This window comes from Stegodyphus dumicola, chromosome 7 (assembly GCF_044657685.1).
Source record: "Stegodyphus dumicola isolate Sdum_Otavi_A_Nest chromosome 7, ASM4465768v1".
NCBI classification, from domain to species: Eukaryota; Metazoa; Arthropoda; class Arachnida; order Araneae; family Eresidae; genus Stegodyphus; species Stegodyphus dumicola.
Genome location: NC_140774.1, coordinates 72,492,890 through 72,514,440, shown reverse-complemented (window position 1 = coordinate 72,514,440; position 21,551 = coordinate 72,492,890). Strand labels below are relative to the sequence as shown.

General features: G+C 32.1%; 1 protein-coding gene across 2 annotated transcripts in view; it reads left to right on the top strand.

Annotated features, from left to right (window-relative positions):
• The first annotated feature begins 3,326 nt into the window (after positions 1 to 3,326).
• Positions 3,327 to 21,551, top strand: part of LOC118203101 (cytochrome P450 2J5-like) — a 56,455-nt gene continuing 38,230 nt past the window's right edge. The window contains exons 1-3 of one of the 2 annotated variants that reach the window (XM_085820446.1): positions 3,327 to 3,595; positions 13,908 to 14,032; positions 18,924 to 19,030. In XM_085820446.1, coding sequence (XP_085676572.1) covers positions 3,342 to 3,595; positions 13,908 to 14,032; positions 18,924 to 19,030 — 486 coding nt within the window. In that variant the 5' untranslated portion in view covers positions 3,327 to 3,341. The remainder of the gene's footprint in view (positions 3,596 to 13,907; positions 14,033 to 18,923; positions 19,031 to 21,551) is intronic. The other variant, XM_085820447.1, reaches the window with a different exon arrangement.

Here is a 21,551-nt window from a genome sequence, read left to right as displayed (position 1 = left end):
TTCCAAAACATTCAAAAAGTTCTTAGTTCCAAAACGTCAAACTCCGCGTCGGATGTTAATTCTTCAGATGCTATTGCTGCTGAAATCAAGAAGCTGAGATAGTGCAAAAACAGGAAATTGATATCCTGGTACCTGTAGTTAATTTTTCGAGTTTGACAGCTTCCCGTGCTTCTCCTTTCGTAAATACGAAGATTGTTGACTAAATCAAATTGCAACAACGCCTAGTAAGTTGGAATCTATATCGGTATGTTCAAATATAGTTCTCGTGGTGGTGGAATCATTTATAGACTTCATCGAAACAAAAAAAAAAAAAATAAATAAATAAATAAAAAAATAAAAAACTGTTAAAAATATTTCTGACACAAGCTTAAATCTGATGGTCTTGGTATAATAGACTGCAGCGGTGAAACATATGATATAGTGTTTATGGAACAAGTCAAAGATGCAAAAAACTATCTTTTGAAAAATTATATTTAAAAATATGAAAATATATAAAAATATTTTGTTATATAATTCACATTGTTTTGAATAATTATTTAACTTACAAAGACTTATGCAGGTTACAGGCTTTATTTTCTTATTTATTGATCGTAGATAAAGGCACTTCCACTCAAAAAGTGTTTTTTAAATAGAGCAGAGTATTTTATGAAAGAATTTTAGTGCTAAGGATATAAGAGTTCTGTAAACACAAAATTTAACTTTTTATATGATCAGTGTAGGACAAAAAAATCCAGTTAGTATGTTTTATATTCCACACATTTATAAGAAATTATTAATAATTCCAGCAGACATTAATAGATAAGAGGTTTTTGTTTTTATAGAACTAGCTATAAAGTTAATAATGAGCACAGTTTTGCCTAATGCGAAATCATTAATTGCCAAAATGAGCAATTTTTGTGATCTTTCTAAATGTGGTCAAAAATTTGGTTTACCTAATATTGACACAAAAGTTTGCAACCTTTTCTAATTAACTTATTACAGCATAATGAACATTCTATTGATTTGATTTTGGAATGTATGGATACTATAAATTAAGTTTTCCATTCATAGAATTCTTCCATTCGTTTATTGAAACTGTTTCATAAAATTGACTTTTTTTTAAGAAACTATAACAGAAAATTAAAGGAAATACAGCCTATAGCCATCTTTTTTGAACACCGTGTGCAATTTTATAATATTCCAATGAATTACTGTAAGATTTATTGAAAAAGGTTATAGAATAAAATACATAGTTTAATTTTTTTAAAATAAAATTTTAAAAAAATGAATAAAATATGCAATTAAAATTTTTCGGAAACAAATAAATAAATATAATGAATAAATCAAAAAATAAACAAATAGACTTTCCCTTTCTGTAGGAGTAGCATAAATTATGGAAATGAATTATGGAATTCCATGTAACATGAATAAATTACGCTAATCAGGTAAAATAAATAAAATAATTGAATTCCAAAATAAGACGCAAAAATCAGTGCAGGAAATACAATTCAGTGTGAAGCTTAGTAAACTGGAAACATTAATGCAATGTGTCATTAATTTGAATGTGAAAGAAGCACTGAACAAATTTCGAAAGAGTAGTCTTAGTGTTGAAAAAACAACAGTAAAAACTTTTTTTCCCACACTGAAAGTAAACCTGAATGATATTGTCTTCTACTATTTATTAATCGTAACATAAATTAGTATTTCTTAAAATTTTACTAATGCTTACTAATTATGCTAAAACTGAAACATTTAAAAAAATACTTTTCAGTTTTTATTAAAGGGACACTAGAATATTTTAAAAGAGGAAAAATCTTCAGATTTCAGACTTCAATCCGAATTTTTACTTTTCTTTGGTCTTCCTCAAAACTTACAATGAACCACTGTACCCACCAGGTTTCGGACCTGGGACCTTCCGCGTGTTAGGCGGATGTGATAACCACTACACCATGGATACACATCATAAGTTGTACAACAAGAATTTTTGTCGCATTGATCAACGGGAAAATAATTTACTTGTCAATCGATATTAGCAACTTAAACCGGTTTCGAAAGCCAAATAAAATTCTCTACCATGTAAAAGCTCTTGCGTTAGAAGATAAGGCAATCTGCACTTATGTTATCTTATGTGAATCCATTCGTTGATTTTATTCTGTTGCCTGATAAAGTTTCGAAAAATTCAGCATATTTGAGTAATTTTAGTTTTTCGTCAGGTATTTTCTGAATCTGTGACGCAAAACATATTAATTCAGATAACTGTATTCAACACTTATTTCGACGTTTTAAAGGCATTTTCAGCGAGGTCTGAAAATTATTCTACCTTGAATTACGAAATAAAAATTTGTAGCAATTAAGGTTAAAAAGCATTAGATTTTATTCTTGCGTTGTTTATTCTTAGCCTCGCTTAAGAATAGCATTGCATTAGATTAAATGATCAGTGGCGTAAATAACCTCGTTGTAAATAACGGTATGCAAGGAATGCCGTCGCTTAGGGGCCCGAAGGCTTAGGGGGCCCTTTAAATGTTCTGCTGAACTACATTTACGTGTTTCAGAAAAAGAAATGCATTTTAATTTTATGCTTGCAGTCCAGATTACCTTATTATATGATTATGGTGCAAGGTCGAATATAAGATGATGCTTTTACTGTTTTGTATTAGCTAAGAAATACTTGGCGACAGATAGAATTGGCGCTGAAATATATTCTGCGAGAAACTTGATTTTTGTGTTACATTCGAAGTTGCGATACATATGTTACGCTGTAAGAAAGAAACCTAGTGTTAGAGCAAAATAATGCATTCCTTTTTTGAATTGCAATTTAAAGGCTCAACAAACTTTTGTTTTTTTGGTTCTAGTATGTTGATTAAAAATGTCCTTTGTGTACGTTGACTTCTTGAAGTAAATGAATTCCAACATTCCCAAATAATAAGGGGCTACTTGCTATAATCTTTCTTTGCTATAATCTTTTACTGTGATTCAGTTTCCAAAATCAGAAATTCCGAAACTCCATAGAATCTCCCTACTAGAAAAATGAATAAAAGTAAATAAAAAATTAAATAATCAATCATTAATAATAAAAAATTGCAAAATGATAAATAAATTTTGAAAAAAAGATATTAGTTGAACTATACGCTTAAACGCGATTCTCTTTTTAAACGAGTTCAAATTGTATTTCTAGTTATTTTGTTTAAAATATAAGATGTCTGATCTGAAATTAACTGTTAACTTTAGCTCCTGTGTAAGTTAAGATAGTGAGATAATTCTGCTGATCACATTCCATGCTTGATAAAACAGTATTGTCTCATTGATAACGAGTAACTTTAATGACAAAACAAGTCTATTTTCTTTTGTCTTGGAAGAGAGGAATGATGGTATTTAAGTCTTTATTGGGTTCTTGTATTCAAACAGCGCAAAGTGCGCTGGAATATCATTCGTTTAGTATTTTGCTCACTCTTTGTGCAGTTTTCCTGAGCGTTTACCTGATATTTCGTCGAAGAAAATCTTACAAATTACCTCCTGGACCAACTGGATTACCACTGGTGGGATATTTACCGTTCCTTTCATCTGAACCATTCAGAGATCTGGACCAACTCAAAAGAAAATATGGTGGCATATTCAGGTATTGGACGTCATTTCACTTTTAAGCACTTCAAAGCAAACTTCTTCTGGGGTATTAAAATGAAATTAAAAAACAAATAAATAAATAAATAAACAGATGGCGTAGCTAGGGTTTTCAACTCCCGGGGACAACTAAAGATTTTGCGCCCCTTTCTGTGTGCCAAGAATAGAAAGCATTTCCTTCTGAAATTTCGTTATATCAATTTCGCGCCCCCTGGAGGCTGCGCCCGGGGACAAGTGTTCCCCTTTGCCCCACCCTATTTACGCTCCGGTAAAATAAATAAGTGACACCTAAAAGAATTTCCTTTGGAGCTATTGCGCAAGTAGTAGAATAACTTGATTTCGCACTAAGTGAATCCAAAGGGATTTATTGTTTTCTGTAAGTGGATTGATTCGACATCCTAAAAAAATGGAAAGTTTTGGCACTTGCGAGAAATAGTGCTAGCAACTTTCGTGCTCAGATGATCCAATGAAATAAAAGAATAATACATCGTAAATAATTACAGCAAGTTTTTTACGTTCCTATTTGATATTACTATTTTTAACAATTTGCTTTAAAAACATGATTTTATGTTTACATATCTTGGCTTCCTTGGGAACTAATTCTTAAACTAAATGGGTAATCTAGCTCTTTATTTAAAATTGTTTAAACTAAACATACAAAGATTCAGTTGCACTTTTTTTTATTTTATGATTTACATATTTTTTAAATGTTTAAATATTTTACTAACTTTTTAAAAATTTTAATGGAGGTGTTAGACTCTTATCTGAAATCCGTAGACTGGAATTAAGTTTTTGTTATTACTATCTTGATTTATTCTCATCGCTACCACCTTCCAGAAATTTTCATTACTAATGTGCTATAGCAGGCCTTTGGACCTCGGTCATCAGGCATTATAATCTTCTTGAAGCGCTTCACCATTCACTCGGGTATGGTTCAAATAGTGTTTGTATGGACCTTTTCCTCCTAGACACCTTTTATGTTGCTTTATTATACATTAAAATTTTGATTTAAAAATGAAAGGTTAAAAAAAATCGCATTAATATAATCGAGCATTCACTGTCTGTCATGAATGCTCTGCATTCTTAGCACCAGCAACATGATGAAATACTGAAATATACTTTCCCCGTAATCTAAATTCTAGTCTATGGAAGATATAATATAGAGCTGAATTCAATTATCTGAATTCTAGGCATCTGGAACACCAGTTATTCAGATTGCTTTGTTAAGCTTGTTGTTAATTTATTCAAATGTATTTTATTTTTTCATTCATTAAAATAATATAAAAAGATGATATATAATTTTAAAATTTGCTACTTATTATATTGTTGAATTTATTACTTCATTACAGTGCACCGATAGATATTAATTTCGTCTTTTAATGTTAGTTCAACTAGCCGCTTGAGGCTAGTCACTCATAATAAAAATCTGATGTGGACACTACGTGACTTCCCTGCACGGCCTGTTAAATTATACATATTTTTTGCTGCATGCCATTTAAACTTATTTCCTCGAATTTCATTAGAGATAGATTTCTCATTCACGGGGCTGTTACTAGCGGGAGTGCGGCCAAAATCGGCGGCTGCAGTACTCTTGCGATACCACGCCTAAATATTTAAAATTCATTGTAAGTACTTGCCATATGTAATTCCTTTTTATACAGTTTGCCATATAGAAGTATATGAGAATGGAATAAAAAATTTATTAATAATTCAGCATTCTTTTTTAAATTTAGGGCCAACAATCTTAGGAAAGTACGCAGGCAGCCAATGGCCTAGGAACGGCTCTGCTCATTCAATGAATTCAGTTCTCTCTTCGCGGCAAGGCAAAAATACATAAAAACTCAAAATATCTTCATTAAAAATTGTAAAATGCAGGAAAACATAAAACACCAGATACAGTTAAAAACAGTTAAAAAAATTGAAATTAAAATTAGAGTTTGTACGCAAAAACAAGCATTCGGCCAGTGGGCAGGAAGACAGATTTTTCCGTGCATGAAACTGACTTAATTCATACTTTTCTACTATAAGTTTCAAATATAATGACGGCTTCGTTAGTCTTAGTAGCACTTTAATAACCTATAAATTGTTAATAATTCTCTAACTATAAAATGCAGATTAACTAAAGGCATAAAAACGTTAACCAGAATATAAGAACAACATAGTTTAATCACTTTTAAAGCAAAAAATGCACAATTTACCAACATATAAGAATATATATATATATATATCCACTCTGTTACCCAGCTCGGCGAGCTAAGATTTTTATTCTTATATGTTGGTAAATTGTGCATTTTTTTGCTTTAAAAGTGATTAAACTATGTTGTTCTTATATATATATATATATATATATATATATATATACTTTTGGTTTGGTCAATTGCAACCAAAAATGGAGGTGCACAGCTACATATTCTAGCAGTCCCATATACAAAATGTATCAACTTTCTAAGATTCCTTTTTGAGTTATGCGGGATACTTACATACGCACATACAGACGTCAGGAGAAAATCTCTCTTGAATACATTTTGAATCCATTTTACGATCTGTTTTGGGAAAAAGAGGCCTTATTTTGTCCGTACGTGCAGATGCCACGCAAAAACATTGTTCAAATGGATTATAAAGGATTAAAATGGATATTTTCTTTGAAATATGATACCCTAAATTTTTCGTGATTACAATGCTTCCTTTACTTCGTACAAGGGAGTAAAAAAAAGGAAATTTATAATGAATTTAATGAGTCTAGCTAGAGAAATTTCTCGGTCTAGCTAGTAATTATTAAGTTGCACACTTACTGTGCCGGGACCATACCTATAGGAGCAATGGTGAATTTCAGTTATCTGGCTCACTTCCACCTGCACCTTTATAGATTCATAATAATAGACTTTTCAGTCGGTTACTTTGTTAATAATTAACTATGAAAGATATAAATATACGTTATGTTTAACATTTCATGGAAATAAAAAACAATTTCTTCATTTAATCTAGTGTAATAAAATTAAATAAAAGAAATTATTAATTTGGTGTTAATACCTAATCTGCAAAATTAACTTTATTTTAATGTAAATAAGAACGTGTTATGTGTTTATGAAAATAAAATATAATTTTATTATTTTATGTTTCTGAAGAAAAAAGTCTTTAAAATTAAATTGAATCAATATGAATTCAAATGATAGCACTGCTAACAGATACTGAAGCGTTATTTAGGTGCTAATTGGGTTTCATAAAGAAATTAATTCAGTAAAACGCATAAATCGATATTTAGGTCACTGAAAATAGCAGAGAATTATATTGTATTACTTGTTTCTCTTTCCCATTGCCTTATGTAATTTTCCTGGGTTTTAAGTAAGTTTTAAATGCGTCTTACTTCAAGTTATCTTCAATGAGTAGACAAAACATAAGAATGTAATTTTTTAGCAGTTCTACCAGAAGAGGAAAAAAAAATCACTCATCTTTTACTCTTATTGGAAAATTTAGTATAATATTTTCACTGCCTATGATGGATAAAGCGGAAATACAGTTTGGAAATCTAGAAGGGAAAGAAAAGGATCCATTCGAAACTGCGATACACTCTTTCAATATGATACACCCTTAGTAAACCCTGAAAATCATTGCACAAGATAATTTTTAATGTCCATTTTATTCACTGCTTCAATACTTTCCTCCTTCTGTGCTTGGTGTTAGGGATGCGATCTAAGCTATTTATAATACAGCTATTTGTAATTTTCCCCAACAAGCATTTGTTATTGAAAGTTCTGTATTCGATACCGAATTTTGATATTTATAAGATACTTAGATAATCACAATGGTAGTATAGCTTTTCCTGTTCTGTAACGCCGTCAAACTTTATTAGTTTTACACGTTTTTTTTTTTCTTCTTTTTTTTTTTCCTTTTTCAGTAGTTTACCCACAATGGGCTAGTGGGAAATTCGTACATTATAGGCTTAAAAGCTGCGTTCAAATAACATAACAAACAATAATATTTTTAACTACAGAGAAGAATATCAACATTGTAATGTATTATTTTAAATTTGAATTATAGTCCCATTTGTGAAGGAGACTTAGCAAAAATTAATAATTATACTTAGTGGTTGAAAAAAAAAATATTCAAAGTTAACAAATTTTTATATTTCAAGTTGGGGAAAAGGCGACAAAGTTTCATTTCCATGGCTGATTATTAATTCCATGTGTATCTCCTTAAGGGGGCTCTGCAAGATTTGAGAAATTTTATTTATTTTGAAAGCAATTACTTCCAACGTTTTACAGCTGACTACATAATATAGCTGCTTTGGGAACTAGTAACTAGAAAGTCTGTGTTGCCACAAATAGTTTTGTAATTTAATCCGCTTTGTGACAAAATCACAAATGCTATTTTAAGAATGGCTATTGCTACATACTTGAAATTTAATGGAATTCTTTATATGGGCACTATTTTGTAACTGAAACAAAAATTTGATGAATATTTTAATATTAAAACATTTTATGCACGAAAACATTACAGATTTTTTTAATAAAATACATTTTATAAACTCAACTCCAAATAAAATAAAAATTAAACGTGAAATTCGTAGGATTTTTGGTTTACAGTAGTTTCCAAAAGTTATAAAAGATATATATTAAATATGGAATTAAATTATGAAACAGAATGTTTTAAAATGTGCGCGCAAGATGGAAACATGACGAAAACTTTTGTCGCAAAGCGGATTAAATTATAAAAATATTTGTGGCAACACAAACTTTCTGATTACTATTTCAGAAGGTTACAGCCGAAAACATCGCGGCAAAAACATCGCGGACGAAAACGTCGCGGAGAAAACAACGCAAGGCAAAAACGTCGTGCTACAAAACATCGTGGGAGAAAACATCGCAAAGAGAAAACATCGCAGTTCTAAAACATAGTGGTACAAAACATCGTCGTCGAAAATAAAGGAGTTCAAAAACTTCGCAGTTTAAAAACATCGCCGTCGAAAATATCGTGGTAAAAAATAAAGTATCTACAAATCATCGCATAACGATAACATCGCAGACATGCTTTTTTCAGGTTTTAATAATTATAAATGGATATTCCGATAATAATTTGTGAGCGCAAGATGTGAAGAAGGATAATTTTTACTTTAACATTCTTTTATAAACTAATAATTTTTTGCTGAGAAAATAAGAAAACTTAAGCATAGAAAATTAATGCAACTTATAGCACTTAATAGAATTTTAAAGCGACATAGTTAACTAAAAAAGGCCATTAATAAATCATTTTTATAAAGTTTTTACTGGTAATTTTTCATGAAAAGTATAATCTATAAGTTGCATTTAATTTTCTATGCTTAAGTTTCCTTCTTACTTCTTACAAAAATTGATTAATTAATAAAAAAATGTAAAAGTAAAAATTATCCTTCTTCACATCTTGCGCTCACAAATCATTATGGGAATATCCATTTACAGTTATTAAAACCTGAAAAAAGCATGTCTGCGATGTTATCGTCATGCGATGATTTGTAGACACTTTATTTTTTACCACGATATTTTCGACGACGATGTTTTTAAACTGCGAAGTTTTTGAACCGCTTTATTTTTGACGACAATGTTTTGTACCACGATGCTTTAGAACTGCGATGTTTTCTCTTTGCGATGTTTTCCCCCACAATGTTTTGTAGCACGACGTTTTTGCCTTGCGTTGTTTTCTCCGCGACGTTTTCGTCCGCGATGTTATCGGCGGACACCATTTCAGAAAGCAGCTATATTATGTAGTCAGCTGTAAAACGTTGGAAGTAATTGCTTACAAAATAAATAAGTTATCCCAATTCTTGGAACAGTCACGTATTCGAATATCTTATGGGTTTTAAGGTGTATGAGTCCCTTTAACAAATGGGACTATAATTCAAATTTAAAATAATACATTACAATGCAGATATTCTTCTCTATAGTTAAAAATAATTCGATTTTCTATACCTTGTTAAGAGAGTAAAACTGCGATAAGTTCAAATATAATAGTGCTTATAAAGTTCTGCGGTAAATGGGGGAATCATATTAAGAATCCGAGTGACGTTTTCCCATGAAGGAAAATCAAGGTTCGATGTGTGTTTGGTGATTTAAGTAGGATGTGTGCAAGAAAATCCAAGGTATTTTTGTAAAATATTTAAAAGAGTTAACAAAATCTGTGTTAATAGTATAAATGAATCTTACTGAATAAAAAGGGAGTGTTCTGAATATATACGTTTAAATGTCTGTAGAGTAAAATAATAAGAAATGAAGTACTATTGGTACGTATCTAAACTTAACTGGGTAGAAATGCCCCCATGCATTGGTTTGAGTGGACTTCATAACATGAAAAATTTATTACTCTTTATAAGATTTGTTCAACGTCAGTAGGTCTTGCAATAACGAAGTTAAATAAAAAAAAATAACGAAGTTAAATAAAAACAATAAAGTCAATATTTAATTTTTGTTGAAAAGGAATCAGAAATACAGCATAAATATGTTTTATAAGTTAAATATAAGGGTAACTGTGTAAATGGAAAGCGTAAAATTTACATTTGTCAGACATAGTTTAGTGAATCCTTTGAATAAAGGTAAGACGTATAAAAGAGAATCCACGAAATTTTGTATAGTAGGCCAAAAAGTTAATACAGTCATTAATAGTTAGTGCAATACATTACACGAGAAAGTTCTGAGTATCTCCAACTTAGTAGTATAAAAAGTAAGAAATGTAGTATTCCAGTTAAACTATATAGAATGAACATTGTGCGCATTAGCTTGAAGTTACAGAAAATATTATCCCTCCAGTTATATGCATGTAAATTCCAACTTAAAATTTCGTAGACAGGGATATGTAGGTAAGTTTATTTTTGAGGAAATGGAAATGTAACATCATTGTATTTAAAACAAGGGGGAAAAGTTAAGGGTAAAATAAAAATGAAACAAGAAAAAAAATTTAAAGGAAAGAAAAAAAATTAAAATTTGCTTTTGGAAGTAAAATACATAAAGGAAAAAATAAAAACAAAAAACTGCATTTGTGTAAACCAAAAACTGAAATGAAAATAAATATTACTTTTGTAAAAAAAAAATAAAGTTAAAAATGCAGTAACAACTTTTTTTAAATAAAAAGCGAAAAGGAAAAAATAAATTTGTAAAAATAAATATTATTCTTGTAAAAACAAAAGAAAAAAGTTAAATGTAAAATAAATAAATAAATAAAGTAAAAATACAAAAATAAATAAATTTGGAAAAAAAAAAAACTTTTGCAAAATAAAAATGAAAAGGAAAATTTAAATTCGTAAAAATAAATATTACTTTTGTAAAACCAAAAAAGAAAGTTAAATAAAAAAATAAAGTAAAAATAAGAAAAGGAATAAATTTGAAAAAAAAAAAAACTTTTGCAAAAATAAAAAGTAAAAAGAAAATGTAAATTCACTTTTGTGGAAATAAACGTCAATTTGCGAAAGTTAAAAATAAAATTTATGTTTGAAAAAGGAAAAAAATGGAATGAAAAATTAATAAATTAACTTTAGAAAGAATGAGAAGAAAAACGAAAACAATTAAAAATATCCCAATAAAATAAAAAAGAGAAATTTAAAATGTGGGAAAATCTTATATTTAAAACAGCAAAGTAATAATTTAGAAGCCAAAAGAAATCCTAGTCCGTTTCAAGAAACATAAACATGCTCATTGGTTACAAAAAGGATATTATTAGCAAGAATCTGATTGGCCATTAAGATTGTATTCGTTCGTTGTCGTGAAAAAACAAATGTGTGAAGCGGTTTTTCACGTCAAAGCAGGTTGGCACATGTGCAATCCTTCCTAGTGACATCATGGTGCACGATGTGAAATGCACAGAGAGGGAGGACAATGCGAAATAACAAGTTTTATAAGACGAAGAGGTACCTTAGAGGTAACGTTCTCTTCTCCCATGCAAGAGATGGCCGGTTAGAATCCCGCTCGTGGAGTTATTTTTAAAAATCGTAAAAGGTATTCATTAAATTACTATACCAAAATTACTTTAATTAATTTAATTACTTTATAATTAAAAATAATGGATTAAATAATTAATGATGTACTAAATAGTTAAAAATAATAGTTAATAATTAAAAAGTTAAAATTAATGACGTACAAAATAATTAATATTGATCAAGTGTTAAGTAATTAAAAAGCGTAAATAATTAAAAATAATAAAATAAAGCGAATATCATGCCAAACACGTGGTTCAAAAATTCTTGCCATAAACATAAAAAATATTGTCGTTGCCACAAAAAATAGGGCCGTTGCCACAGAATAAAAACGAAACTTTGATGATGTCATCCCATCCATCTACGTCACTTCCGGTTGTCATGTAATCCAAGATGGCGATGACCACGCCTCTTTTCTGCGACGTCACTTCCATTGGCTGAGGACGAGCGGTTACTACTGTCCTAACACTTATAAAAAAATCCTGAAAACTGTCTAACAGAAAAGGTTCTGAGGTGTTATCTGTAGATTAATTTATGTGTGCAGTTACATATTACCAAAATTAAAAATTTGCTAAAGTAGCATTTGCAGCTAAAATGTGGTGGATATTACCCCGTAATCTGACTTCAATCACTGATATTCTTTTCAGTTGCCGTATAAAGCATTTCTTTTTAGTCATCTGCGAATTCAAATTTGACTCCAGGTGACGACATGGTTCATTAGGAATTCCGCGCACAAGAAAACCTAATAATTTTGTAGTTCTACCAAAGTAAAATATAAAACATGTTAAACTCAAAAGTTTGAACAATCATTTAATATTCAGTAACAGTGAAAAATGCACTCATGGACAAAACAATTAGCGCACCAAGAAACAATTGCGGGATCGTATCGAAACTTGCACTGAAGGTACATGTCGAGGAGATATGCAAATGATTAGAAATGCAGCGTGATTGCGCAATTGCGTATAGCCGGTAGAGAGCGCTGAACGTCGTACTCTGTGGAGTATAAAACAGGTAACCAAAGCTTGTTTGAGTGTGCTGAATCATTTACAAAGAAAGAGCTGAGGTAGACATGCCATTGCGATGTGTTCGAAGACAATATGAGCAGTTGCCGCAGTCTGAGAGCGGGAGAATCATCGGGATGATGAAAGCTGGGTGGTCAGTACTCTGTGGAGTATAAAACAGGTAACCAAAGCTTGTTTGAGTGGGCTGAATCATTTACGAAGGAAGAGCTGAGGTAGACATGCCATTGCGCTGTGTTCGAAGACAATATGAGCAGTTGTCGCAGTTTGAGAGCGGGAGAATCATCGGGATGATGAAAGCTGGGTGGTCAGCTAGGCGAGTAGCTCGTCAATTAGGCCGCTCTGATTGTGCTGTGAGGAGGTCTTGGAAGGCTAGCATCCGATGCGGGCCAACTAAATGCCCAGCGGGGTACAGTAGTGCGGCGGAACAACACCTGTAAAAATCACTGACGAAGCTCTGGTGCTCCGTCCACTTTTCCCTGTCCCTGATATCGAGGCGCCTGTTACGTGTGCTGCCCTTGATGCCCACCCATCGACGCCTCCGTTTGGAGCGGTGTCAAGCACGAGGAAACTGGACTGCAGCAAAATGGAACCAGGTCGTCTTTAGCGACAATCCAGATTCAATCTCGGCAGTGAGGACAATCGTGTTGGTGTGTGGAGAGCCCGTGGTGAACGCCTCAAGACTGCCTTTGCTGTACAGCGACACATCGCTCCCACAGCTGGTGTGATGATATGGGGTGCCATTGCCCACAATACACGGTCACCCCTAGTATTGTTCCGTGGCACCATGACAGCCCAGAGGTATGTTCATGAAATCCTGCAACCAAATGTGTTGCCACTCATGCAACGGCTCCCAGGAGCCATTTTTCAACAAGCCAATGCTCGGCCTCATGCAGCAAGGGTGTCACAAGACTGTCTCCGCACTGTTACTACCTTCCTTGGCCTGCCCGATCTCCAAATTTGTCTCCAATCGAGCATATCTGGGATCATTTGGGATGACGAGTTGGGCATCCCATGAGTTTGAACGAAGGTTACAGCAAATATGGAATGAAATGTCTCAAGACATCATACAGAACTTGTATGACTCAATGCCCGATCGTATCGCATCGTGCATTCGCGCTAGAGGGGATCCAACGGAGTATTAACTCCTCCGTTCTTTTGCCTTTTTCTCTGAAATAAATTATCCTTTTTCGTTGATTTTCTTATTATTTACCTATATCAACGTAGTCATTACGAATGTAAAATTTCGTTCCATTTTGATGACACGTTCTTGGTGAGCTATTTTTTTTTGTCCACGAGTGCAGTTTAAAAAATGCTATATTTATTACGTATGTATTTTCTAATTTCATTTTTAGTATTTATATGGGCAGAATCTATGTGGTGATTCTTGGGGATTTTGAAATTGTTAAGGAAGCGTTTAGCAAACCGACAACGACGGATCGACCATCGAAGCTGTTCGACTTTTTACCGGACGGAACAGGTATGTGTCTTAAATTTATTACTTTATGCATAAACATATCTGATCAAAAGAATAGGAATCAAAAGATCAAGGAATATTTTTTTGAAAATAGGGAATATTTTCCCTATTTTTTGACTTCACTGATTTGTTTGCTTTTTAGTCTATGTTTTATATGTTTGATCAGATAGCCTGGCTCAGTAAAAGTAGGCGGCCAGTGTAAATCTGATTCAAAATCCGGTTTCGATCACGTGCAATGCTGATAACGACCACGTGTTTCTGAGACTCCTTTGCCAGTGCTTTATTTTTCTTCTTTTCCACCCTTTCTAGTAGTTTCGTTCTCCTGATGAGGAGGGACCTTTAGCTGCCCTCGAAATCGATTGAGTGTTTTAATATATGTACGCTAAATACAAGGTTGTTATTGCGATTTTAATTGTCACATTGATGTGTTTCTCTTCTATTCTAGTTTGTGCTTATCAACCGGCATTTTTGAGGAAATTCTACTTTATATCGTTTTACCACGTGCACCATTTTGATTTTTGTTGCTTCTGTCCACGTGGTTTTTGGTTTTCCAGAATTGGAAGTTTCTCTCCTTCTGAATGTTTGTTTTCATTATTGGTGTTTTTCTTGTTATAATTATTTGCTTTTTTGGACTTTCGCGTTTTTATTTCGTTTGTTTACTTGTTTCTTGCTTGTACCCTTTTCACAATATGTCCACTGACAACAACCGATGTTGTAAGTTACTTAAACGTATGAAATTCTTGAATCATCTGCAGTTTCTACTTAAATGCAAAAATCAAAACATCATTCTCAATATTATACATGTGTAATGTAGCCTAAAATCTTCCGTTCACGTTTCGAAATAAATTTCTTAAATATTATCCCAACATTGAATGATTATTAAAAATTGCCAGTACACAACAAATCAAGCTGTTACATCGTTTCATTTTTGGCATGGATAGCAATAGACAAAATTGCGCTCGATTGCGTAAATTTTCAGGATTTCCCAAACCATTTAACTTAGAAGATACAAAGCAAAAAGTAATAATATAATTTGCACTTACGGATCTAATTGCTGTATGTAATTTACTATACTTATTATTTTCTACTGATATTGAGAAGTGTGCTAACGCTATTCTTACAAATCTTACTGGCATCTCACTATTAAAATCAGATTTGTCTGACGTTAGTAGAGTTCATCACGAACTTCTGGTGGAAAGTTCACCCCCCCATGGATATCGTTGCAAAAGCGAGCATTACTCATACAGTACATACAAAAGCAGATGAATCTTTATGGTCACGTTCATTCCAAGCGTCCCGAACGTTGTGGTAGTTTTAACACGGTATCTGCTAACTCTTCTACATCTGATGGTACTGTAAATGCACGTTTTACTCAAAAGTTTTCTAAACGTCCTATGCATGTTGACATTCAACTTAAAGGAACCCAGTTAACTGCTCTTTATGACATTGGATCACAAGCAACGCTTATTAATAAGAATACCGCAAGGTTGGTTCTCCATCATTATATTCCTCCAAAATAACATTTTCAGAAATTCGCCGAGACACAGTTCAAAGCATTGGATTCTTTCAGAACTTCCTTGAAATTCAAAACATTATTTTACCTACTAAAATCCATGCACTAAGAGATAAACATGATTCCTCTTGATGCAATTATTGGAATCGACGTTTTGAAATAAACTCAATTTACATTTTTTAAAGACGGTATTCATTTATGCAACAGAAATGGTGATGAAATTTTTGTTAACATTGCTAATGTCATCGCTGATCAACCCTTTCAGGTTAATCTTTCACTCATCTCGAACTTTGAAATTCGTGAGGAAGTTCAACATATCGTTACATCTTACAAACCACATAAAGTTAATACTGTTGTGAAAGATTTTAAGGAGAGGAAAGAAAAGGAAAATCAATTAAAGAAAACAGTTAAGGATGAAGAAGATGATGATGATGATGATTTGGATTTGGATGATGATGACATGGATGAAGAAGAAGATGATGATGATGACAATCATGAAACTAAAGAAGATGATGACGAATTGGATTTGGATGAAGATGATGATGTTGACAATAATGATAATGAGCAAAGTGTGCAGAATACTGAAGAAGCTGTGAAAAATAAACTGAATCAGTTAAAACAAGGTTAACAAAAATGTGCTGAACTAGCAAAAGAGAAAAAAACCTAACAGTGCAGAAGATCCCAAAGAACAGAAACTAGAGAAAACTGTGAAGCCGGAGACTCCAAAAATTGAAAAAGGAAGCGTCTATCTGGAAAATGTGCCTGTGATATCACTACAGGAGAAATCAAAGCTTTGTCTTCTGATATTTTAAATATTGCTGTGCAAAAAAAAAAAAAAAAAAAAAGGTGCAAATAAACGACAAGTATTATATGCATTTTTACAATTTAATAGTGAAGCTAATGCTGAAAAAAATCACAAGATTTTGCAGGAGAAAAATTACAACTTAAGCCTGTTACAGTAGATTTTCTTTTTGCCAAATGCAAAAATAGACCAAAAGCAGCAAAGGAACAGGAAGCAAAGAGATATAATTTGAGGAAATTATTTGTCTCTTGCATTTCAGTCGATAACAAAATTTCTCAAATGGCTGAATTTTTCCGAAAGCATCTCGGATAACTCTTAAATTTATCACCTATGTATCGAAATGCTACAATAAGTTATATACAGGAAAAAGATGCAGCTGAAGCTGTTGACACAACAAAGAATGTCGAAATAGCTGGGAGAAAAATTACTGTTTTGTATTCTTCAGCTGCTTCAAGCCCAAAGAAAGGCAAGAATATTATCTGGAAGCGTAAACGAAGGAAATTTGATAAGACTCTAAAGAAAATTAAATTAGAGACACAGCGAGATGATAAAAATATGCATTACGCATTGAAGCTCAACAGAACATACCCCGTTTACAGGAAGAAAACATACGACAGTATAAGAAGCGTTGCAAACCTGCCTGTAAATACAAGCTCAGAAACCAAGTGGCAATACAACGCTCCAAGTTTGGACATAGATTGAAACTTCGTCTCAGATTCTTCGGTCCTTATGACGTAACGAAAGTTCATCCATCTTATCGTTACAAAGTACGAAAGATAGGATGGCATGAAGTCCCTAACATAAGGTCAACCTCTGCTGATAAGATGAAACGACAGTGCAGAAACTGGACCGCCACCAAGGCATTGATTTCCCCCCCTCACTTTTTCTGCTTCTTTTCCCCCCTCTTTTAAGGTCTCTTGTCTTCTTCAACCAGCTGTGGACGTCCGGTACTGCAGAATGGCCGTGCGGTTATAAGGTTCTTTTTACGTCTAAGAATGGAAACGCGCTTACCAGCAAGATCACATGACCACTTCAGAAAGGATAGACATAAGCGATGATGAAGTTTGAAAAACCAAGAGAACTATGAATTCTTTTTATGACGTGATTCCGCTTAATATGATATTATTCTGTTTTTATGGTGTCATGGACAGACCTTTTCTCTTCTTATTTTTTTCTTATTTCATTTTATGTTATTTTCGTGTTAATTATGTTCGCGCGTTTTCGTCATTAAATTACTAAATATCACTACCATTGTCGTCAGTAGCACTGTTCCTATAGTTTGTAAATACACCTACATCCTACATATATATCATGTAGAAAAAAATTCTATACAGTACTTGCAAATACATAAAGATGATACTTTACATTTTCTCATGCTATATAAACGGTTCATATCTCTACAAAGATCTTGTCTTCGTTGTTCATGAGGAATCTCAGGATTTCCCTATCGAAAGCAGGCATCGGTAGATGTAGCGCTTGGCATCTGCAACTTTCGTCTGACCCCACATTCACACTTTACATTCGCTCTGAGGAACATCTTGATATAGGACGAAAATTTTTCGTGGTATTTCATCAGTGCGTCAGCAATGAATCTGTCTTCAAGCTTTTTTAAGGAAACCTTTGGAAAATTTTCATATGCTTCTCTTCCAATATTACCTTTGTTCCAGTTAGTCTGCCCAAAGTTTCAAGCACGTGTTTGGCAACCTTAATCTTTACTAGTATAACTTATAGATATAGGAAGATGATAATCTACATTCTCCTTTCTGGCAGCCTCCTTAGTAGCATAATATGCCGTCTATGCCAATATATCCATGGTATTACTTAAGCGTGAGTAAGCGAAGCTTGTTTTGCGTAATATTAATTCCCACCATGTTCCCATTAGCTCGTAGTTTTTGCATCTCTATAGTTTTTCCCGTTCCTGCTACAAATACCGCTCCTAATTGGTCCGCGTTTTCAGAAGAAGATTTTTAGTCCCAACCTTCTGTAGGTAGGTTAAAAGTTATAATCTTAAAACATTGCGTTAACATCATTATGTTCTTACAAGAATATATTTCTGAAGTCTTTCTCTTAAATTCTTATGTTCAACACGAATATAAATAAATAAAAAAAATAATAATAAAACATTTCATCAAATATCAGTATTTTAAGTTAATTTGTTCACTTACAATTTTAATTTATTGGGGCAATGAGCATTTTATTGTATGAGGCAAAGACAATTAAATTGGAATAAAATGGATAATGGAAATGAATTTATGAAAGGAGTCTTAAATATTTGTTAAGTAAAGAAGAAAGCATCAAATTAAAATAACGAATTTTCTAAAGAAGAACTAAATGAAACTCGAAGCTTTTAATGTAGCCCAGATTTTACTCTTTAATTCTCTGATTTCAATTCATCTGAGATTATTTTTTGAATAATGCAGGGTTTTGACACTCTAATTGCTAAAACGGTACATATATTAATTACCGTTTAGGGGCTGAAATACAAATTGCCAAAAAACTTTCAATGAAATGATTACAACTCATTTTTACCATTAACTTTACTGGAATACATTTTACAGTTTACAAAACTTTTTATGCAGGTTTTTCAAGCGTAAATGGAAATGAATGGGTACAGCAGCGAAGGTATTGCGTCCGAGCCATGCGAGACCTTGGATTGGGAAGAACTGCATGGGAGACTCTAGTACAGGTACAGTTGCATTTCATGGAAATCATGTTCCGAAAGCTAAATTATTCGAAAAGCAATTTAATATCTACCCAGACGTAATCAATTAACACAATTCTCTGCATTTCTATAAATTATGAAGTATTTCAGTATCCATTAATAACCAGTAGAGGAATTTTACGAAGAGATGAAATTTCCGTGAATCATGACGCTGATGTGATTGCAAATTTATATACTTGATATTGAAATTAGAGAAAGAAAATTGAAAATATTTGATATTATATAAATTCATGTTCTTCATAGGTTCCAAAACTTTTCCTAATATTCTTTTTATGTTTTTATAAACTATATTACTTTGCTTTCAGAGACTCAAAATTGGATATGAATCTGTTACTGATAATGTAAATATAAATATAAGATCTAAGTGAATTAATTCACATGGCAAGCTGAATAACACGCGTCTCCCATGTATTTGTCTGGTTAAAAATCAGAGTAACATAGAAAAACGATAAAAGTCGAAATGTTGATCTGATCTTTCTTTACTTGCCGAAAAACCTAAATCTTATAGCTCACTCCCGATTATCTGGCTTAAAGCAGATAACATAGAATTATTGAAGACTGACTGCTGATGTAGACCCACAGAAAAAAGGTAACGGTATTTTATTGTTATAAACATAAGAACGCAAAAGCGGAGTGAATTATTGAATACTGAAATCAGCATGTAATTTTATATTTTTATGCCTACACTAATAAAATTTTTGCTTTATAAAATAGATTCGCTTAAGATATACCCATAAAAGGCGTATAACAGAAAAAAAAAAAAAAAAAACAAATATTGTGATGATAAGCAAAGGAAACGCTAATATGTATTTTTTAAGTTCGGCATAGTACTTCAAAAAAGGTAGATGGTATCATGATTAGGATACTCGGTCATAGTTGCTGTTTTCGAAATTGTAACTCATTTGCAAGCTATAGGACAATATGTTTGGAGTAAAGCACATATTACAGTAATAATAATACGTAAGTATTATTATTATTGTTATTCATTTCTAGAGTGAAGTATGTTTTTATGATATGCTGTATTACCGGGACTTTGCTGCATATTGCGTTAATTTTAGTATTGAATCTAATGAAAAACTAACGTCTCAATTCATTTTAAATAAATTTAAAGAGACTATGGGGGATAAAGAATTTCCTTGTTTTATTTTACATAATAAAAATAGAAACTCATTTTATGTTTTTAGTTTTAGGGTGACGTTGAATAAAATTTAATTTCATTCTTTTATTAATTGAAGTAAAAATTTCCATGGGCATTTACGTAAATTAAAAAATAATCTCATTTTTTAATTTTATAGGAAATTTGTATTTTGCATCTTACTTCCTATCAGCAACTGAGCGGTAACATCGCTGAACACTGATAGTTCGACTTAGGTTCGATTCCAGGCGAACGGGCTGACGGCTTGGTCGTTTTCGTAATTTTCCCCATGTGTAACATGGAAACAAGCCAGTTTCCCTTTAAAAGTCCTCCACGATAGCATCCCTTCTCTTAATTAGATAACAATCGATTACTTTGCTGTAATCAAATAAACCATAAACTATTGCATCTTACTTTTCGGAAATATTTTTTAATTATAATAATACTTATAGTTATGAAATATTTCTAAATAAATAAATTTGCTGATTTATTTAAAAATATATAGCAAACGTTGTTAGGTAAAGAAGCACAAACAGTTATTTGGATTTCTTAATATCAGATAGACTTCGACCACTGTAGGAATACAGATTATTGTTATGTGACACAATAATATACCATTTTTATGCAGTGTGTCTTGTCACATATTTTTGATGTACGTACGATGCACAGATTTTTGTTTTTAAATATGTCTCGTGAAGAAAATAAAGGTAGAAACAGAGAAAACTGAATGAGGAGTAATTATATAAATGCTTGCATTAATATTTTAGAGCATCTGACATCCAACAGTAACTCTTAAGGGAAAAAAATGAAAATATCTAGGGTAAAACATATGTTCATAACCTACTGGGAAATTCTGCAGCCGATAAAGTTTAGTTAACATAGAAAAGATACTTTTTTAGGTTAAATTATTTCAATAAACAAGGAAGAAAATAGAATTACATACTTTATAAACATTTTATTGACAATAACTTAATTTGAAAGCAAGAACATTATTATTAAAGATTAAAAAAATGCTTAACTTAAAACTCGTCGATAGGCAAATCTGACGCATGTATCTTTCTGCAGGAGCTTGTTTGGCGTGTGTTGTTTTGTGTCAGAAAAGATTTTAATTCGCTAAGAATGATACATTAGCAGCAGTAGTTCTGTGAAATAACATTTTTCAATTAGGATTTTAGCTTACGTTCTGCACTTTACTTTTAACATTGAAAAAATTAACATTGAAACATTAACATCACATAAAAATTCATATACCTGATTAATTTGGCACTCATGAAAACTGAAAACCAGAAAATATGTTAGGTATAAATACCCTGGTGGGCAATTTTTAAGAACGTCTTCCCGACATCACTT